At 49.2% G+C, this 21,770-nt stretch overlaps 1 protein-coding gene across 1 annotated transcript in view; it reads right to left on the bottom strand.

Moving 5' to 3' along the window:
* LOC147662878 (uncharacterized) overlaps positions 1–21,770 on the bottom strand; it is a 59,058-nt gene that overhangs the window by 20,793 nt on the left and 16,495 nt on the right. Inside the window, exon 2 of the mRNA XM_086950826.1 lies at positions 16,907–17,655. Coding sequence (XP_086806952.1) covers positions 16,937–17,655 — 719 coding nt within the window. The 3' untranslated portion in view covers positions 16,907–16,936. The remainder of the gene's footprint in view (positions 1–16,906; positions 17,656–21,770) is intronic.

Below are 21,770 nucleotides of genomic sequence, written 5' to 3' on the forward strand. Positions count from 1 at the left end.
CTATAGAAACCCAAAGACTGACAATTTGCACAAATCAAAGACAATAGCCCTCTTTATTGTCTTCCTCTTCTGCCTCCTCCTCATGACCTCCTTCTGGATTCTGGAGGAAAGCACACCGGCTCATGAGGCACTGCTACCTACTGCACAACCAACACCCCTGAAAGAGCATCACCTAGTCTCTCTGTCGCCTCAGCTGCGAGAAAGGCGCAGGGAATTCTGGAACAATTCTTTCGTGCAACTGTTGCACCAACACAACCTTGCCGCAAATGCTACGAACTTCTGGATCTGCGGGTTGCTCCCGCATGCCGCTGGACACTCCATCCCCTTCATCCCTTCTCCTTTCTCAGTTCACGGCTCCTGCCTCGCCTGGTTGATCCTCATGCAAGAGAGCCACAAGGACAACGCCACCTCCAGCCAGATGGTGTCGCACTTCTACTCTGGTTTCTGGCTGAACAAAACCGGAAAGACTTCTGCTGCCCTGTGTCCTGCGCTAACGGGCGCCACCTTCCTTAAAGACATTCCAGCCAAAGAACGAGTCGAAGTACAGGTGCTCCACAATCCAGCCAGGACCACCTTCTCTCATCTGCAAAAACAAACTACTCTGACTGTGGCCCTGTCTGTTATCAATGTCACAGGTCTTGTGTGTCTCGAAGGCCATGGAACGCAGCTGGTGGGTCACAGTGCCTGCCGAATCACCAGAACATTGGACTCAGTTGACCCCCCTTCCTTTGTTGCTTCTCCGAATATGTACTTTGTGTGTGGCACCAAAGCTTACACCTGGCTCCCGAGAGGTTGGAAGGGCGCCTGTTACATTGCCTTCGTTCTTCCACCCACATATGTAGCCCCTGCCAACCATCACCGGCAGAGGCGTGCAGATGACATTGGACAAGCCGACTCCACCGGAGCACAGTTCCTAGATGCAGAAAAGGGACTTGTTCCTCTGTGGGGCCCAATGGCAAACAGCCGTGCTATCCGACACCTGACTCAGGCAGTAGAAACAACGATCAACATCACGGCTGGCATCCTCGCTAACAACACGGCTGAGCTTCAAGCGGTCCGCCTTGTGACACTTCAAAACCGCCTTGTCCTAGACGTGGTCCTAGCCGACCGAGGAGGAGCATGCCGCATCATCGGATCCACTGCTGCACCTACGTGCCAGACAACTCGCCTTCAGTCTACAAAGCCATTGAACACCTCCACAGACTTTCCTCGGAGGTTCACCAAGAGCAGGAAGGATGGTCGCTTGGGAGCTGGTTTTGGGACACTTTGAAGGACTGGGGTTGGAAGTTGTTTTCCTTCATACTGATACCTGTTGTGATATTATGTGGGTGTTGCTTGGGTATTCAATGTCTACCCTCCTTGTGCAGTTTCGTTTCTAACTGTATGTGCCCAAAGACTTTGGACTTCCGAAATGAGCACATGAGTCCCCTCTATGAAGTAGAAATACGTGGCCTTATGGGGATAAATCCGAACTGACAAGTTGGCGAGACATGTTAAAAGGGAGGACTGTGGAATTTTAGTTTACGAACTGAACATCATCTGCGCCAGCTTGTCACCCATGTACAACGTGCACGACAACCATTTTAGGTATCATGGTCTCCCCGTCCACGATCGGTTGCCAGCGCGCCCCTCTGACCCAGCAAGCATCCTCCACGCACCCTGGCTCCCCCTCCCTCTCATGAGCATGACCCTTCCGCATGACCCTGTCCTTGGGAGTCACGCCAGCGCCTGACCAACACCTCCTCTCCTCCCATGACTGCCCCTCTGTTGATCAACCTTCCCTCCGCACAGGATTGTCCACGAGGCATGAATACCACTCCTTTGATGACCCCTCACCCCGTGTCCGACTGTCCACACAGGTCCGAGGCCATTGCCTAAGCCGGGAGATACCATTTACTGCCCCTCATTGTATGGAATCGCCCCTCTTCAAAGGACACACTGTTGATCAGGGCCTCCCCACCCCCTGGGATATGATCAGGCGCACACATCCTAAGACTTGGCGAAACACTCAGCTGCGTGAAGACCCCCTCCTCTTATCAGCAGGTTGAGGACCTCTATTGTGAAGGTATATGGGGGTGGGATTGACACGAGGATTACGGGGATGTGTCTTTCCTTGTTGTTCACAATGTTCTGATTGTAATAAAGAAAGGTCACATGCCATAAACCAGTGTATAAGAGGCCAGGCCTCGGAGAGGCTGTGAGAGCACCTCGAGACGATACCTTGTTGTCTGATCTGATGTGTTCTCCTCCGTCGGAATGAAACTTCTGTTTCCTGCCTTCTGGTCTCCGGCGCCTGCCTCATTGCTTGGTAAATTTGAATGGTACAAGGGCGATTAGCGCCGGGCAAATCTTGAGAAAGGTCCTAGCCCTACCTTTTTCCACACAGGATGTTGAAGCACGACGAGGAGACGGCGTTGACTTGCCTGGTCATGGAGAGGGAGGAGTCCAGGATGAAGCCCAGGTTGCGTGCGTGGTTCGTCGGTTTGGGTGCGGTGCCCAGGGCGGGGGGCCACCAGGAGTCGTCCCAGGCGGAGGGCGAGGAGCCCAGGATGAGGACCTCCGTCTTGTCTGAGTTCAGCTTCAGGGGGTTCGTCGTCATCCACTAGGCTACCTCTTTCATCCCTTCGTGCAGGTTGGCTCTGGCGGCGGCGGGGTCGTTGGTCAGGGAGAGGATCAGCTGGGTGTCGTCGGCGTAGGAGATTATGTTGAGGTTGTGTTGGCGTGCGATGGCTGCGAGGGGGCTCATGTAGACGTTGAAGAGGGTAGGGCTCAGCGAGGATCCTTGAGGGACGCCGCAGATGACTTCGGTGGCCTCTGACTTGTACGGTGGTAGGCGGACTCTCTGTGTTCTTCCGTCGAGGAAGGAGACGATCCATTCCAGTGCCTTCTCCTGGATTCCGACGTTGCTCGACATGTTTTGATAAAGCAATACCAAAGATAGCATTTAACCGCGAGGATTATAATGCACTTAAGAGTGTATGGTATGCGTTATCATGGAACAGCTATTAGGACTTGGTTCCGCAAGCTGCAAACGGGCTCAGCTCATGCCAGAGCACCATCTCACACGATTCCAAGCACTCTGCCTTCAGGATTGTCAAGGCCTGCCATAGGAGTGACTGATAGGAATCTGTGTGTCCATTTTTAGGGTTAGATATAGGTATACTATATCTCAAGCAAAGGGTGATTACACCACCTTGCCCCAGCTGTCGTGCAGCCAGTTGTGTCAGATTTAGATGGCCATCCAGGGGTGGCATAATACATGCTTCAGCCCCTGGTAGGCCCTGGGTACACCTATGCCCTGAGTTACAGGGTCTGATAAGGTGGCCCAGTACCAATTGGAAATGTACCTAAGGTACATGGAATCCATTTTAGAGAGAGAGCAGTAGGCCTGGGGTCCTGATTGGCAGGGCCCCAGGTCAACTAAGTCGGAAAACCAGCAAAACACCAGGCAAAAAAAGTTGGGGGCAACCATAGTCAGGTATCCACCTTCCTACACATACTGTACTAGTTCAGGAGCTATGTCGCCAAATTCAAAGAGGAGAAATTGGGGTGCAACATCTGGAATGCATGGCAGCTTGAGATGTGAATGTACGGACCGGTGAAGGAGGTTCGTGAACCACCTTTGACGTGGCTACTCCGAAGCTGTGAGGATCAATTTGGTTCTAGATTGGGGCAACTTGATTAGGACTGTTGGGATCAGTGGAATCAGGGGAAAAGCATTGAGAAATTTTCCAGACCAATTTATCCGTAAGGCATTCCCACCGTCCCCGGCTGGAAGTACCTCAAGGCGAAGCTTCGGTATTTATTTTTTATGTGGTGGTGAACAAGTCAATGGCCGTAGTTCCCCACCATTGAAAAATGTTTTGGACGATGTAGTAATTTAAGACCTACTCATGTTTTTTTTTGCAGCAGTCTGCTGCAGGCGTCTGCTTAAGCCTTTTGGACACATGTGAGGTGAGTTGCCGTGATCTTAGGGCCCCTGACTAGAAGCCATTTCCAGATCGTCAAGGCCTCATCTGACAAGGGCCTGGACCTGGTCCCTCCCTGCTTGTTGAGATAGAACATGGTTGTCGTATTGTCCATCTGAACAAGCAGGACTGGGATTTGAACAACAGATTAAATGCCTTCTGCCCCAGATGGACGGCACGCAGCTTGAGGAGTTTGATACGGTATGTTGATTCCTTCTCTGACCACTTTCCCTTGATCTGTAGATGATCCATGTGAGCTCCCCATCCCAGTAGGGAAGCATCCATGACTAGGACTTTGAACTCAACAAGCAACATCCCTACTATTACTTCTGACCCTGACAGAGAACCTAGGGTCAACTTCAGATCGGTTAATAAGGAAAACTTACTTCAAATAAACACTTCTCACCATGAAGTGGTCACTACCAACCCTCACATCAAATCGGTGCTTCTCAACTGTAGGTCTGCAGTGAAACATGCACCTCTTGATTCTCACTGAAACATGGCTCCATGATGCCTCCTCCCCTGTCCTTGATATCCTAATCCCTATAGATTATGCCATTATCAGATGCGATTGACTTGTTCAACGGGGGCGGGGGATTTGCAATGCTTGCATGTATCGTTCCAGCCTCACTATAAAACAATCTAAAAATGCTCTGTTGTCCTCTTGTGAGCAACTAGTCACCGAAATCTGGAATAATTGCAAGACTGTGCCCCACAAGATTTATCATCCACCTAATCTTTTCTTCATCGAGCAAATCATGGCGGTCATTAGCACTTGTTCGGACCAACCCAGCCGTATCTTTAACCTTCATTGGAATGACACAAATGACCCTTTGGTATGCTCCTTTAAGGCTTTCATCTCCGACCTCAATTTCACACAGGGCAGTAAGGGACCCACCCACAACAAGAAGCTAGTATAAGTTTCAAGATAGCTTGCTTGATGCATAACGCTTTTCATTACAACACCCCGGTTTACTTTGCTAAAAAGCTTGAACTATCTGGCTCGAGTCGGAACTTGAGAGGTTTGACCACCCTACTTTTGAAACCTCCCAAATTCAAAAAGAAAAGAATTTAAATCAGGCTTTCACTGGTCTTACTTCAATAATTTGGAACGCTCTTCCTCCCGAGAGCAGATCTAACCTATCCACTGCATCTTTCAAGACTCATGTCAAATGGCTAAATTTTGAGTGAACATCAACAGCATTAACCAGATTTACCTACCCTAGACTCCTCACTATACGGATTTGATACTTCTTTCCTACAGTTTGTTTGAACTTTATGCTTTCTGTTCACTTGTCCTCTCGTTCTATGGACCTTCTGAACCTGTACTGGTCCCCCCAGTCTAGCTGACTCTCCTGCCTCTTCACCTTGACTGTTCCCCCTTTGTTTGACCATGTGATTATTTACCTACTTCATTTGTCCCATTGTGTTGTTTTATTCATGCTTTCACCACTTTGTTCAGCGCTCTGATAAATAAATAAAAATGACTAGAGGCGGAATCTCCTGATTAAATGGGGTACCTCGAGGGAGATTGCTTGGAGAGCACCATCATTTCAGGGATGGCTTTGTATGAAGGGATAGTTGTTTCCTGTCTTCCCAGTCTCCTGCTAGTTGGCCCCACTGATCCTCGGGACATTCCTGAGGCAACTGCCACATGCTGAGCATGATGGGATAATGGTGGTCTCTGGGTTCTTAAAGGCACAGCCTCTATTTTTGATTCATATAATGACAGCCTATGGGCTACAGTGTCCTGCTTTCCTTCATCGTTATGCTCTACCAAAAAAAGGGTTTGTGAAAGAGATTTATGCTGTTGTATTAAAACATCCTGAAATTATACACATATGTAATTCTTCTCCTGGCCCCTTTCTTAAGGACAAGATCAAGAACTGGCCCATTGTGGCCGAGTCCTACAAGTTGCATAATATTTCTTTCTTAAGTGACTCTGCTGGCCTTCCTGAAAAAACGCGGACATTTGCACTTAAGAAGATATAGTAGGAAAAAGTGCTCCAGGGTCCCCGCAAGTGGGTGAGACTATTCAGTTCTAATGACTAGAAATGGAAATTCTCTACAACAGAACCACATTTTCTCAAGGTGAGAGATGTGGGTAGGGTATGATAAGTTTAGGGTTAATGCTGCGGGTAAGGTGTCCATTGTGGTTAGGGAGGAAGTCAGGGATTTTTATTCAGTTTAGGAAGCTGCTTGCCATTGATTGTAATTTTCTTAACAAAATTGTCAATTTATTGACAAATGTGTTCGGGATTATGTGGTGCCCTTATGAATTTGTTCATGTGTTTGTTTCCATGTGATTATATCCTCGTTAGGTTACCACATATGGCGAGTTACCTCATCAATGGTGCCTTTTACGAGCAGCAGTTGTGCCTTAAATGAAAGGTGCTGCCTTGCTTCCATACACTTAATTTAATCACATTTCTATTTTTATTTCTGCTATGGTGACTAATATCTAAAGGACTACAAGTCCCAGAATGCAAAGAAAATATATGTACTGGATTAGCTACACGCGCATGGGCTAGGTACACTTAATTACTCTGGTAACATGGGCCAGCAAGGATCTTTTTCCCTTTTTTCCTGAGGGTGATGCAATGTAGGTTCCCTGGAAATGAGGCACAGCGTCTGGTGTACAATGATAAAGGTTGCACCAGATCAGCCCAGTCACACACACAGGCGCAAGTTCAGCCGAGCCTAATGAGGTAGAATGAGGCACTATTACGGGAACAACACACTTCTGAGGGTCGCACCCTGTGAATCCGAGACCACAAGCAATGAGCATACAGTCGGCATGACGCATGATAGAGATGTGACACGATTGAGGAAACGGACCATGTGGGGTCCCGCAACCGGTGAATATGGTTACATCCAACTAGATGTGACCATCTAGTTGGTCCCTTTGGTACAAGAACAACGTGCCTTAGATGCGGGCTAGATTTCTGGGGCTCTGTAACTAAACAATCCTGCCTCCAGGCACAAGTCTTAGTTCCACGCTCACACCGTGCTGTCCATTGGGATTCAGTAGCCAATGCTAGCACTTGATAGGGCACCCCACTCCAGATTGCACAGATAGATGGTGTAGGTCCCTCGCGGGAGATCTTTGATGTCCCTCAGATCTACGAGAGAACAGGAGGCCCGCTGACAAGCCCTTGGAGAGCACACTTCAGGGTGCCACACTTCAGCAGGTCTGCGGCCCAGGCCCGCCCCTATTCATAAAGGGCACGGTCCCCTTAAAGGGCAGTAATTCTCCCTGTGCACAACAGAGGCCTCTGGTAATGTGTACCATGCAGTCCAGGGTCTCCAGTCGCACGTCCCCACAAGCGAATCTCACCCTTTCCTGGAGGATGGCACCAGTAGTTATACTGTCATGTGTCTTTGAAGTTAGAGGTGGTTTAAGGGGTTTCCCTTTAAACCACAGATCACTTCTCTGAATTGTAGGCCTGTCTGCCATGGGGCCGTGGAATGCAGATCTTAATCTTTAGTGGGGCCTTGAACCGTACCCTAGAATCCAAGTATCAAAACCTCTCTCTCCTTTCTATCACATCTGGCCCCCAAATGGCAGAGGTCTGTCATTCTAGTGGCATGCCCATGCGTAGGAAAGTGCCTTTTTTGGACATCGTTAGCCCCCACTTTTCACCTGGAAAATGATGTGATTTCGACTAGAAGTGCATATGGTCTCTGACAACCAGCCCCCTGTGCCTGAGCTCCTTCCTTAAACTGTACCTTTTGTTTCCCAATTGGCACCACTTCAGTACCCCTTGTAAGTCCATAGTAAATGGTACCCCTAGTATCTATGACATTAGCACTGAAGAGGGACCCCAAGGGTAGCAGCACAAATTGTGCCACCCGAGGGTCCCCTCACCAAGGATACACACGCTGCCATTTCAGACTGCGTGCAGACAAAACGGAAGAGTTGACATGGCACACATCCCTGTGTGCCATGCCCACGAACACTGCATGGGATATTGGTAAGTCGCCTCTCTAGCAGGGTGTACTATATCCCTGTGGGGACATATCAGCATGAGCAGATAGAGCCCTGCAGTAACCACGTTGAATCTTGGCTATTGTAAGTGAACAGGGAAGCCATAGAGAGTACATGGGCTCACTACCCAGCTATACTCTATGATGGCTTAACTGTATTAAGGGATGTTTGGTACCAAACATCTTGTCTTAATAAACCTGCACTGGTTCCAGTGTCAGATTTGATAATAATTACACCCACAGGACCCTTTAGAAGGATCCCCTGAAACCTACTGGCTTCTAGCTTGTTCCTGACTGATCTCCAGCAGCCTGCCACTACTAAACATGTTTCTGGACCCATGGGGGCCAGAAACAATGCCTGCGCTGCTTCACACCTCCTCCAGGCAGGAACAGCATTCCAGGGCGGAAAGCTTTAAAGGCGATGCCACCTTTTAACTCCTCTCCACATTCTCCTGCTAGCAGCAGATGCCTACCCCCCCTGTCCTGACCCCATTTTTGGTGGGAAAATTAATTAGACAAGGAGGAGGGTCCCCAGTCAACCTGCACCACCCCTAAGGTGGGGCAGGCAATGTGAACCCCAAGCTCACTTTTCACCAGCTTGAAGATGGGGAAAATAGCCTATCAGGGTCAGGGTCATGCCCACTCCCCACGTAGGCTGAGCATTTAGAGAGTGTAGTCACCCCAAAGGTAGGTAGCCCATAGGCCACCACCTGGCACTCTCTTTAAGACTCCTAAATTTTGTATTTAGGTGGCAGCCCTGAACCCTGAGATACAGATTTGGTGGACACAAGAAGATCAAGGACAAAGAAGAGCAGCTGACCTCGAAGTCAGAGAGTCTGAACTGAATTTTGGCATGAAACCCTGCCAGCAGCCCAAACACTTGACAATCACAGAACTCTGTCTCGTCCTGCCACTAGGAGACTTCTAAACACCCCAGGGGCCCTCCAGCACTTTGCCAAAATGCCTAACAACTCCATTGGAGTAGAGGAGTTTCTCCCCTGAATTGCAGGCACTGAAACCACAAGGTCCGAACTCCTGACTTGCAGCTCCCTGGCCCAGATGATGCTGCAACTACACAAGAGAGGCTACCACAGCTCCGAAGGATCAAATCTGCCTCCTCACTAAGTTTGGAGGCACCAGAATCCTCCAGAGCTAAGCAGCACCAACCCAGGGGTACTAGATGCCCTGCGACCCAAGACCGACTAAAAGTGTCCAAGCTGGACTCCAACTGCCTGAGGACCTAGTACCTATTGAAGGATGTCAGCAGCTCTGGGACCCACTCTCTGAGTGGCCCAGCCATCCTGCACCCGCCCCTCTGAGGTGTTTGCCCCTGACCAACAAGGTGCACTTTGCGCATCAGAGCTTGGATCGTCTGTACTCAGCCCCACTGGCTGGGAAATCTTCAAAACCTTTGTGCTCCCATGGTCACCAGGCCCTTGCAACCTCTTCACTCTTTTGAGTGCCTCTGGACGTGCGTACAAGTCCCCCTATGCAGCCTACTTTTAGGTGGCCCGCTTCTTAATAGTACACCAGCTACTTACTCTCAGCACCCAGCTCCCAGCTGAATCCGGGACAATCCCGAGAAACTGCTGGCAGAAGTTTATATCCTGGCTCTTTAGCAATCGAATTCTAGAAGGTGAACCCCCCAAGTCCAGCTGCTCTGGGATATGTTGCATGCTATGTTTTTCTCCATAGGATAACATTGTGCATAATAGCACACAGCTATATATTATCTGTACATACCTTGCTTTTTGCTGAAACACATTACATGCTTACCTGTAACTAAAGCTCTTGGTTCAAAATATACATAGACTTGCTACTTTTTTTATAAATTGGTCTCAACTTTATTCTTGAGTGTATGTTCTAATTTATTGCCTCTGTGACTACAACAAATGCGTAGCACCACCCTCTGATAAGCCTAACTGCTCACCCACACTACCACAAATAAAGCACTAGTATTATCTACTTTTGCCTCTGTAAACCAATAAGGGTCTCTCTGACCTCTCTGCACTGTACCCCATTGTGTCACACTATATAGAGAGATGGGTTTCCTACACCATGGTTTAGGACGGTCACTGGGGAATTAACAAAAGTGCTCCCCTGACCCGTGTGTCCATTGGAGCCAGCCACCACTGCACACAAGCTTCTTGGAGCATAGAAATATCCATATTCTATAAGTGGCATTTCTACGTGAGTTATACCAAAACCGCCTTTACCACTGGAAAGGGTGTGGCATGGCGAAGCCATTGATATGAAACATCACAAGGCTGCTCCCTTGGAATCCACTATTGCAGCTGAGATAATATCAACCACTTTCCCATGTTAACCTATGGGAATAGCATGCCTCACAGGTAGTGAAAACAAAGCCTGTGCGTAGTTCGTAGGGTTCCGCTCTACGAAGTTCAGCGAAGTGACAAAAAAACTTCACTGCACTACTTGGAGTTCCACCCAGCGTTAGGAGGATCATGCCGTTCACGGTGATTTTCAGTGCCGGGTGTTTATCCCGTGCTGGAAAATCATTGTGAATGGCACCATGTGCAACGCAAGAGGGTTAGCAAGGAAAAAAACTCTGCTCAGAGCTCAGCGTAACGCAGAGTGCGTAAAACTCTGCAAACTCCCAGAGCGGGGTGGAGTTCACTGCCCAGGCTTAGTGAAAACACACATAGGTATTCCTCACTACCTGGGCGCATGTGTGCTAGTGTGCACACAGACCTGCGAGGGCAGGTTGAACACAGAGTCCCAAACACCAGGGGTGCAAGTGTGCCCACCTGAGGCTGCAGCAGGAGACTGCACATAGGCTTCCTAATACGGGTGTCTGTGCGCATAGACAGTCCTCCGATGGCAGGCTGCAGATGCAATCACGGGCATCGTAGGTGCGGGTGCACACATACAGCGGCCTGCAATGGCAGGCTGCTCATGAGTTCAATCACCATAGGTGCCAGTGCACACACACTGGTCTGCGATGGCCGACCGGCCCATGTTTCAGAACATCGAGTCAGTGCCACTTCCTTACAAGAGTAGGAAGGGCCCATGGAATGCATACTGTATTTACAGTGCGAAAGTGCCCAGAGGCCACACAAAAGAATCAGCAAAACACAGGCGGAGAAAGCAAAAAGTTTAGGGAAGCCCTAAATGATGAGTATCAGGTCCAACACGGTTCACCCAGTTGCCTTTGTGCAGCATGCCATCTTGGAATCTGGGTGCGGCATGATCACGATCACTGGACACTGATACTACGATGTGGGTGTCATCAGCATACGATATTACCAAAAAACCTAAAGATTTTAGAAGCCTGGCCAAAGGAGTGAAATATAAGTTAAAAACAATGGGAATCAGGGAAGACCCCTGCAGCACTCCACATGGAAGGTAAAAAGGATAAGACAGAAATTCGTCCAAAGCAACTGTTGGACCTGATACTTGTCAGTTATCGTTTCCCTAAACATAGCTTTTTCCTTTTATGTTTTTCTGGCTATCAGGTGGAGCCCTAGGGCTCTGGGCCCTTTCTCCCTGTACTGCAGTGTGAAAGTGTGTGCACCCTTACAACGTATGTCGAGGAAGTGGTGCGGACATGATGTTTGTAAACGTGGTCAGACCTGCCATTTGAAGCCTGGGTGTGCACTTACACCGCTGGGGTGGTTTACCTACATGTCTGACCTGCTGTTGAAAGCCGGTGTGCGCACTTGCACGGAGTACGCAGTTAAACATGTGTCTGACCTGCCACAGCATGTCTGTGAGAGCGCACATGCATGTTTAACGTGTGCACATACATCGCTGGCGCCTAGCAAAAATGGTCCATCTAGAGGAGGTCTTTGGCCTCCACTAGAATGCGGCCAATCCCGTTCCAGTGGTAATTGTGGGCTTGACATATCTCATGTGTGAATGCGACTTATGGAAAGTGGACACTTTATGCATCAAACTCTTTGTGTGCCATGGTGCTTGGCGCTGGTCAACACTGAAGGCCGGGGGAGTGCATCTGGGCATTCCCCAGCGACAGTCATAAACCATTGGGCAGGCGATTGAGATAGCCAACCTCTGCCATTTGTGGGTCTGGCGGAATAAATGGGGGCAGAGATTGTGACACCTGGCCTCTGGGGCCAGAGGACAACCCCATAAAGGTAGAGATCTGCATTCCACAGCCACATAGCAGACAGGATGGAAAATTAGGGAACACATCTGTGGTTCAATGGAATACCCTTTGAACTTCCCACCAACTTCAAAGGCCCAATAGGGTATAACTACCCAGTCCCACCCGACATAGAGGGGAGATCCACTTGTGGGGACGCAGGGCCGGAGAACCTAGTCTGTGTGGTGCACATTGCCAGAGGGCTCTGTGCTGCATATGGAGGATAACTGCCCGTGGAAAGAACTGCATGCCTTTCTGAAAAGTTGGCTGGCATGGTCTAACGTCCTGCTGATGTTTGGAACCCTGAAGTTGCCCAAGGACCAGTTGGCTGGTGTTGTGTTCTCTTGGAGGTCTCAGGGATATCAAAGATGTCCTATGAGAGGCCCACACTATCTACCGGTGACATCTGGAGAGCGGGGCCCTCTAAGTGCCAACAACGCCTGGTGAAAGCTGGGCAGCATGGTGTGTGCTTGTAACTACAGAATCATGCCTGTGTTACATGGCTGCTAGGGACATTGTAGATCTCGCTAAGTTAGCATGAGCCCAGAAGCCATGATGCTGCTTTTGTGCACGTTACTACAAGCCTTTATTTTTGCAAGACTCTGTTTCTGCCTTTCACATGAGAATTTTCTGCTGTGCTCATTCTCTGCCTGTTCCAGGAGTTTAGTCTGAACATTGTGAGCACAATAGATAAACAATGACCCTTGTTATTCTGTTCTGGGCAGGCCCTTGCACCTAGACAAAACATACCAATGCAGCTGTTTTTGCTGGAGACTTGTACTTTGATATTATGGGGATGAATGCTTACGTAACACACACTTGGAGAGGGACCTTTCCAAGGAGAAGAGCAACACGCACCTGTGATGTAGAAATACAATCCATGTACTACGGTATGGGGTCTGCTGACAAAGCCCAGAGATCTTCTATTATATATTAATACTCATTCTAACCAAGTTGAGGGAGCCTAGGCATTATAGTCCTTTATCCAAAGACTTTTTTTAATGATGTCTCCATTATTATGTGTGGCATTGCTGCAATGCTAACTGTATTCGTGTTATGCATTTTTACACTTGTTGTGGCATGTATACTGTATTTTAGAGCATGTTAGTTAACATAAATATTTTAAACTATCTTCGTGACTCTGTCAGATCTTGTTGTGGACAGGTACGAGAGTGTGAGCGAAAAGGTGTGCCTTGTTACCGTGATTCCTGAGAGATCTGGGAGAGTTGAGTTCTGGGGTGACTAATCATTGGTTTCTCCATATGTGAGGAGGGGAGCGAATGAGACACTATAGCTAGTGGGTCCTGGGCTCATGTGCACTAAGGTGGTAGGAAGGCATAGCCCCTCAGCACTGATGCCCCATATTCCGGCACATAGTTCTGTGTATGTGCAGAATCCCTGAAACACCTGGAGTCCGGAGTGCCCAGTGCTGAACTCAAGAAGTTGCCCACATTTGCAGCGAAGTGGTTCCTGTACTGCAGGGACCTCGGCACGCATCAGTGTCTTGTTGTTGGTGAGTGGAATCACCAGTTGTGGGAGCCAAAGTGGCCCACTTCGTCGACTGTGCTGCATTTCCCTCAAGCACATCACCAACTGCATACTCACTGCGTGAGGTGTCTTATTCACATGTTGCGATCCTCGTAGGTGGCAAATGCACCCATTGCACAGTCTCATTCTACCTTGGGAGGCTTTGCGCAACTTACACCTATGTCTGTGACTGGAACCAGCTGGTGCAACCGACATCAAGGTGCGCCAGACGTAGAGCTTCATTTCCAGGGAGGAACGGAATTGCAACTCTATTTTGTGTAACCTGAAGTCTCTGGTGTGACTCATCTCGGCATGTGCCAGACCCTGTGTACAGATTGCCAGGGCATAGCCCGAATCAACTTGTAACTGCCACACAGGGAAGCCTCCTCAAGCCCAGTGGCTACCCTGTGTGTTGTTCCACATTCACTGCTTGCTCCCTCACTGGCCCCATCACGGTGGCCCAACGATCCTCTCCCCATCTGGCCCTTTTGAAGACTTCATGGCACAAGGCAGGAGAGAAGGGAATTTACTAGGCAAAGGGACACTTCCAAGAAGGTTTGGGAGCAGGTCAAGAGACTGCATGACCCCCTCTACGCTTCATAGCACTGGGCTTGTACCAGTAGGACCTGCTGGACCCCTGTGTGTAACTGACTTTTGCTCTTAGCCTGTTTCTGCTTCACAACATGTTGAAGAACTGCCTGAGACCCCCATTGTTTGCATCTGCCTCTTGTTTATGCTTACTGTCTATCCCCACCTGCTTTCCGGAGACACAGACGAGGGGTGACCTCAGCCAGGAGTTGCCTTGTGTCTGGAGGGAGGGGCTGGTGAACTTCCATCCGGGGTGTTGGGGACATTGAGGGTGAACTGGAGGGGGCAGGGGACTTGGAGCAACGGGGTTTGCAGAGTGATATCTATTGACCTGCTTGGTATCAGTGGCACCGCATTAGGGTGTCCGGTGCGTATGTGAGTGAAAGTGCCCATACGGACCGGGCTGGTACCTGTTGCATTGCGTAGCGGTGCAAAGTGAGTGTCAGTGTGTGGGAGTGACCGTCTGTGAACTGCCTGTGCTTCATAACACAAGTCGGCGGTGTATATTTGTACATGGTTCTCGTGCCAAAAACACTTTACCTCTCAACATTGGGTTTCCCTGCGTGGCTGCGTCTGGCATTTCTGCTAAAAGTGTTATAATTCTGTGTATGTACATATTACTGATATCGTTATAGCCAATGGTGGACCCTATAGCTGTGTGAAATTACATTATTAGGATTGTGAGGGTGGGCCAGGGGCGGACAACGTGTCGCATTGCATACGGGTGCAGTTGGGAATTAGAATAGGACTTTTCTCATGTGTGCACACTATCGAGATCTGATCAACCGGAACTAGGCCTAGTGCTGCTAGTAATATTGCCAAGTGTGATTTATGCCCCACATTCCATGATATTCATGTTGCATTGTTTAACGTGTGTTGAATATAAACAGCCTTTCTCGATGCCAAGTGTGAAGTCTCTCTTTTGTGTTGTGTGAAACATTTATTGTGTGTGTGTGCTGTGCTCTTGCTTTACACATTGCTTCTGAAGGACCCCTGACTGCTCAGTGCCAAGCTACTCAAGGGCGAGCATGGGTTGTGCAGTGTGTATATTCGCCTGCCCTTGACGGAAGCAGTAACTTCTGCCTGGCAGGGGCATCCATTCGGCCATCCAGACAGTGCTGGTTCCATCTGCGATGAATTGGTCTTTGTCTAGGGTAGATCTAATGTCCTCAGATGCCACACTCTGGGCATTTTTGTACTTTGCTCGCTCCTAAACCCGAACTGAGTTTGGTCGAGAAAGTTGTTGGTGTTTATGAAAGAGGCCAGCTCCAGATGCATGGCTTTTTGAACTATCCTGGAAGGGAAAGGCAGGCGTGATATGAGTGGATGGTTGCTAGAGTCCGTAAGGGTAGGGTTGGACTTTTTTACTAGAAGCATGATTTAAGCTTTTTCCACGCCTTTGTAAAGTAGCCAGAGTGGAATATTCCATTCCATTAAAGATATCGGCCAGATGCACCAATATAGTTTAAGGAACCAAGGGTCACATGTACGACAATCTCGTTTTCTGCGATTCCCAAATTGCGATTTTTTGTGACTCACAATTTGCGAGTTGCAAAACTTGATGTACAAAAGTGTCTCAGACACCGTTTGTGATTTCCCCCCCCCCCCCCCCCCCCCATTCACAAAGGGGAAGGTTTTCCTTGGGGACCTCTTCCCTTTTACGTATGGAATAACACCAATTTATAATGATTGGTAATCGGCAAATGTTTTATGACCGCATTGTCGGCCGCAAAACATCATATATACCAGTGCGACTCTCTACTAGGAAGGGACACCCTTTACATGCCCCATCCAAATAGCGTCTCGCAAACTCTATTTTGCGAGTGGGTAATTCGTTGGCAACTCACAAAATAAGGTTGGTACATAGGAAAGAGCATTTTACCAGTCGGGCAGTTTGCGACCGGTAAAATGCATCGCACAGCTGGCCCGGCTGTATTTGTAGAGGACAGGGGTCCAAAGGGGGGGCCCAATTTAATGGAAGTGATGAAGCTGAGCATCAGTGGGGAGAAAGAAGCTATTGGGCTTTTTTACAAGCCCCTTGCGCCGCCTGTGCGTCACTTTTTCCTATATAAAAAGTGACGCACCGGTGGTGCAAGGGGCTTGTAAATAAGCCCTATTATTTCTAGATGAGGGGGGACTTGCTGTGCTGCGCTGAGTGATTATTTGTTAAATATGCCCCTCAGTGTTTTGTTGACTGCAGCAATGGTAATCGAGAGTATTTAAACTTGATATTTTAACATACAGGGTTGGGTGTTTCCACTCAAAACAAAGGGCTTTATTTGCAGCGGGGTGGTAACGGAAAGCCCCACTCATGGTTTTTCACCTAGAAGGCGGCTCAGTTTCTGGCAGCGCAGCCGTTACTTGCTCCGTTGTTGCAAATCTTGCGCTAGTTTTTTTAGCTCCTAGAAGACTGGCTCCTCCAAACTTAGGGAGGTTCTTCCACCCATGATTATGCCTTATATGTCCATCATGCAAGGCTTAGTGGTAGCAAACAGGACCCCTGCAGGAAACCTCAACACATCCAGGACATTATTGACTAGTGTTTCAAAAGTAAAGCTATTTTGGTGTTTTATTTATGAAAATCAAAAAAAGACTATGGTATTTTGAAAACTCCCTGTAGGAAAGTTGACTTAAAAACTCAAAGGCAAAGTTTAACTAAGAGCTATTGTGGAGAGTGTGTTAAAGATGGATGAGGACATGACGTTATACTTACGTAGACAAGGGTGTTGAGCTCTTCTTCTCTTCACTGAGTTGTGAAGGCCATGAATGTAAAGAAGTAACTGTGACCCAGATTTCGGGCTCTTCCAATCCAGTTGTCGTTCACGCTGGTTGGCGGAGAGGCCCTGTAGATCTTCCCATCTGACTTGGAGACACACCAAAGGTTGCCGTCAGGAGTAAAAGACATGAAGTGGCTTAAATCGCTCCATCCACCTCCTCCGATGGTCTGGCTTCTTCCAATCCAGTTGTCAGCTATACTCAGTGGAGGTCTTCCCTTTAAAAGCTTACCTCCAGTCACTGCGTACAGGATCCCCCGGGGGTCAAAGAAGAGGGCGGAAAATTGACCCCATCCGCCACCACCAACTTTGATACCTTGTGTGCCCATCCAATTCTGATTTTCATTGCTCGGTGGGGGGCCTGCGTAGAGCTCACCATCATTAGTGACTGCATAAAGATCTCCATTGGGGTGGAAGAAAAAGCGCTTGAATCCTGCCCAGCCTCCTTTCCCTATGCGCCTTCCAGGACTTTGGAACCAGTTCCTGGATGGGTTTGACGGCATCGGACCGCTATATAGCTCATAGCCCTTCACGACATACAGAAGACCCCGTGGACTGAAAAGCACATGGCTTACACCGCTCAGCTTCCCCAGAAACCGAGCTCTGGAGATGAAGTCATAGTTGTAAGCAGGTGGGGGCTGGCCCGCCCTGATGACGTCCTGATTGTCCACAGTGAACAAGGTCACACCTGAAAAGCAACAGAAAGAGAGTTATTTGCACCTGATATGCGCTCTCAGAAGGATAACAAGTCAGCACAGTATACTCTCAACAGTAGGTGGCAGGTTAAACCCATGCCTTACCCCTTGGTTCTCCTGAAACGGATCAACTTACTATAGAAAAGGCATATTTTTCTCCCTCTACAGAAAACAAAAAAGTTAAGAGGATGCACAGAGATATGTTCTACATTGTAGAGGAGGAATATATTCTCTTGTTTAGAGACAGCAACTCTCACACATGTTTGAGGTGTTGTTTATGTGAGCGTGCAGAGCTGCGATAGATCAATACTGGAAACATGGGGCATATTTATAAAAGAGAGGCGTCGCCCCTGCGACATGCAACTGGGCGCAAGAGCGACACAACTCTTAAGTTGATTCATCAAGCCACGCAGGGTCCCCTTGCATGGTTCGGCAAGGCTTGATAAATCTGGAGAAACGCAACAGAGTGCAAATCCAAGGGAGGCGTTCCATGGTGGAGTACAGCTGTTTCCACGCATCCACCCGCAGATTTTGGCACATTCCCAGACTTAACTGTGGTCAAAAACAATCTGTCGACTAACTATGCATCTGACACAAGAAGAGAAAAGGTGGAGAATGTATTTGGAAATGTGACAAAAAGGTCAACAGGATATTTTCCAGATGTGAAAAATACCCATCAGTATTCGACCGATACCGGTCGATGACTGATGGGTCAGAGACGGCCCAGAGTGACGCCCGGAGTACCGACGATCAGAGCGGTGCTCTGTTTACCTGTGCCGCAGCCAGGTGAGGTGGAGCTTTTCTCTCCTACCAAATAGCTAGGAGAATGACCACACCTAGGATACCCAGGTGATATCTTTTTATATATATTTGTTTACTCACTTACTCTTCTAAGCAGTAGTGACTTCTGGTCCTGACGAAAGCAGCGGACACCTACTTGGGTCCAGTAGACTGCTGAAACATGTTGACCTATCGTTATACATAGTAGCTATTTGTTGAAACTACTATATCATCGCACTGATTTTATTTATTTGGAAGCTGAGAGGTATTTATTCAATCTTTTTTCCTCTTATCTCTCTAATTTTAGTCTTATTGCACACTCTTTTTCACCCTCACTTCTACTAACGCACTGCTTCACAGTTATCAGCATATGCCAACATTCTAATAGCGCATGGGGGCACCCACATTCTTACAAAACCTATAAGTGTTTGCAGTACCCTTCCCGGTGTGAAGGGTCCCAAATGATGATATGGGCGGTATCAGTCGATGACTGATGGGTATTTTTCACATCTGGAAAATATCCTGTTGACCTTTTTGTCACATTTCCAAATACATTCTCCACCTTTTTTCTTTCCTTGTGTCAGATGCATAGTTAGTCGACAGATTGTTTTTGACCCACAGTTATTTTCTGTTTGCTGAAACTGTCTTCTCTGGGGGCTGTAGCTGTGTAAGGTCGTTAAACATCCCCTTGGACCCTCCTATCACTGTTTTGTTCACATTCCCAGACTTACCAATACTAGTAGACCTGTAAATACATCTAAATGCTACACAATCCCACGCAAGGAGTAGCAAGAACTATCTATGGGGCCGATTACGATGGCGGGCGGACAAAGTCCGCCCGCCATCGTTGGTGCAAAAGGGACCGCCTGTGAGAAGTTGGCCCGATATGCAACGTTCGCTATTCTAGCGACCGCTATGTATCGTTCCAACGACCCTTATGGTGTCTGGTTGTAAGTCAACCTATAGACCAGCTATCCTAGTAGCGTGGATACGAGCAGTCTAAGGCTAAAGACTCGAGAGGGCGTGTTAAGCCAGCTGTTTACCACACATGTACCCCTTGAACACCCAGTGAAAGGACACCACACAAGTGTTATGAAAATAAACAGGATATTTATTAAGAATCACAACAGCCCTGTACTCTTTATGAGGACAGGGTACTAAGCACAAACCAAATCTCTTTAGCAAATACTTCAAGTGCACAATTAAAACAAGTGTCCGAGGACACGGAAAGGTTAAGGTCTCGGGCGGACCCGATAAGGCAAGTCGGAAGCGAGGGACTCGGGACCCTAGAGTAAGGAGGCTATGCAGGCACCGAAATGCCGAGTTACCTAGCCACGAGGGCTGCGGCTGCACAAGTCTTACAGGCGTCGGGGTCTTCGCTGACGAGCCAGGAGCCGGAAGAAAGGAGTTGCTGGCCGGCGACCAGTGCTGAATAGTTCGTAGAGATCCAAGCCTGGATCGGAGATTGATGAAACCTGAAAGCAGAGGGGACCAAGTTCGTACTACTAGCCAGTAGTCAGAGGGTACCAGGAAGGCACCGGTTGGCCGTCACCTCGACTAGGTGAGTGGGCGACGCTAGGCTCTGCAGTCCCACGGACCAGGAGGCGTTGTCGGCGACCACGGTGGAGGTGCGAGCTGTCCCACGAAGGATGATGCTGTCGGCGTCGCTGGGCCCAGGATGGGGCAACAAGCCTTGGCAGATCTCAGGGCCACGGGGTGGGCCTAAGATGGCGTCTTGAGTGGACCAGGAGGGTCCGGGGTGCTTCTCGCAAAGATGGAAGCAAGGGCCAGTCTGGAGCAACCAGACCAGCAGTGATGATTCTCGGATGTCGTCACAGAAGGGCACAAGCCAGCGGCGAGTGACCAGACAACGTGCTGAGCAGCGAGCAGAAGGGCCCCACGCAGATCGTGGAGATGCTGGGAGACTGCACTTCGGTGCTAGAGCAGCTCAGGGTCGGGGCTTCTCGGACCCCAGAGCACTCACCAGAGAGTTACCTCGATGGTCGTGCTGGTTTTTAAGAGCGTGCAGGTTCTGATGATGGCCGGTCCCTCGAGGTCTCGTCGCACCCACAGATCACAGCTGAGCTGATGACGTGGGTAGAGGTCAGAGGTGCCAGGGAAGCCGGTTCTCGTCGAGCTGGGCCGTCGGATCCTTGAGGAAGGACTTGCAGCAAACCGCAGAGTTCTTAGTTGGTGCCCGCTGATGCAGGGTGACTACTCCTTAGCCACAAGGGAGAAATCTTGAGAAGAGTCTTGAAGTCCTTTCGTAGAAAGTATTCTTGATTCAAAGATGATCTAATTTGGAAGGGTCCCCGCTCCGGTCTTTATCCTAAAGAAAGGGGTGGGTACATGACTAGGTCCTGCCCTAAGGGTGGGACCAGGAAGGGGGGTAGTTACGCCCCTCTCCCCTGCCGGGCTTTCCCCAGGCCAGGGCTGTCGCCCCTGGAACTGGTTCCAACCGGCAGATGCGTAGTGAGCACCGGGGTGCCACTCCGCAGTCACCTTCTCGCCAAAGCCCTACCTACCCAGAATACACAAACCCTGTCTGGGACGGTGCGAACAGCGCCCTCGACAGGAAACCCTTTGTCCAAGTGCTCCTCGCTGGAAGGACTCCCAGCAGCAGGAGGTCAGACTTGTGTCTGTGGTGGCAGCATCCATTTTGTGGAGCTGAGGCTTCAGTTAACTTTAACCGGGGTTCACAGTTACGTACATGTCGTGTCCCTCTAGAAGGGTGGGATACTAACCTCATCGCCAGAGTTGGTGAGAGGGCAGCACCCCGATTCGTATGACACCTTACTCGACATGTCTTGATAACGCGATACCGGAGTTACCGATATGGTACGCGTTATCATGGAACAGCTATTGGGGCTTGATTCCGCAAGCTGCAGCCGGGCTCGGCTCGGGCCTGAACCTAGCTCACACGAGCCCACGCACTCTGCCTTCAGGATTGATAAGGCCTGCCATAGGAGTGACTGATAGTGACTCGAGTGTCCATTGTATGGTTAGATATAGGGCTACTATACCTAAAGCGAAGGGTGGTTACACGTCTTCGCCCCAGCTGTCGTGCAGCCAGTTGTGTCAAATTTAAGAGGCCAGCCAGGGGTGGCATAATACATGCTGCAGCCCCTGGCGGCCCTGGGTACACCTATGCCCTGCGTTACGGGGTCTGATAAGGTGGCCCAGTACCAATTGGTAAATGCACCTAGGGTACATATCGTAATTTAGAAAGAGAACAGCCAGGCTGTGGGTCTGATTGGCAGGCCCACAGCCAGAGAAAGTCGTAAACCAGTGAAACAAAAGCAAAAAATATGGGTGATCATAGGATTGC

The sequence above is a fragment of the Lissotriton vulgaris genome, unplaced genomic scaffold, assembly GCF_964263255.1.
Source record: "Lissotriton vulgaris unplaced genomic scaffold, aLisVul1.2 SCAFFOLD_3597, whole genome shotgun sequence".
Lineage (NCBI taxonomy): Eukaryota > Metazoa > Chordata > Amphibia > Caudata > Salamandridae > Lissotriton > Lissotriton vulgaris.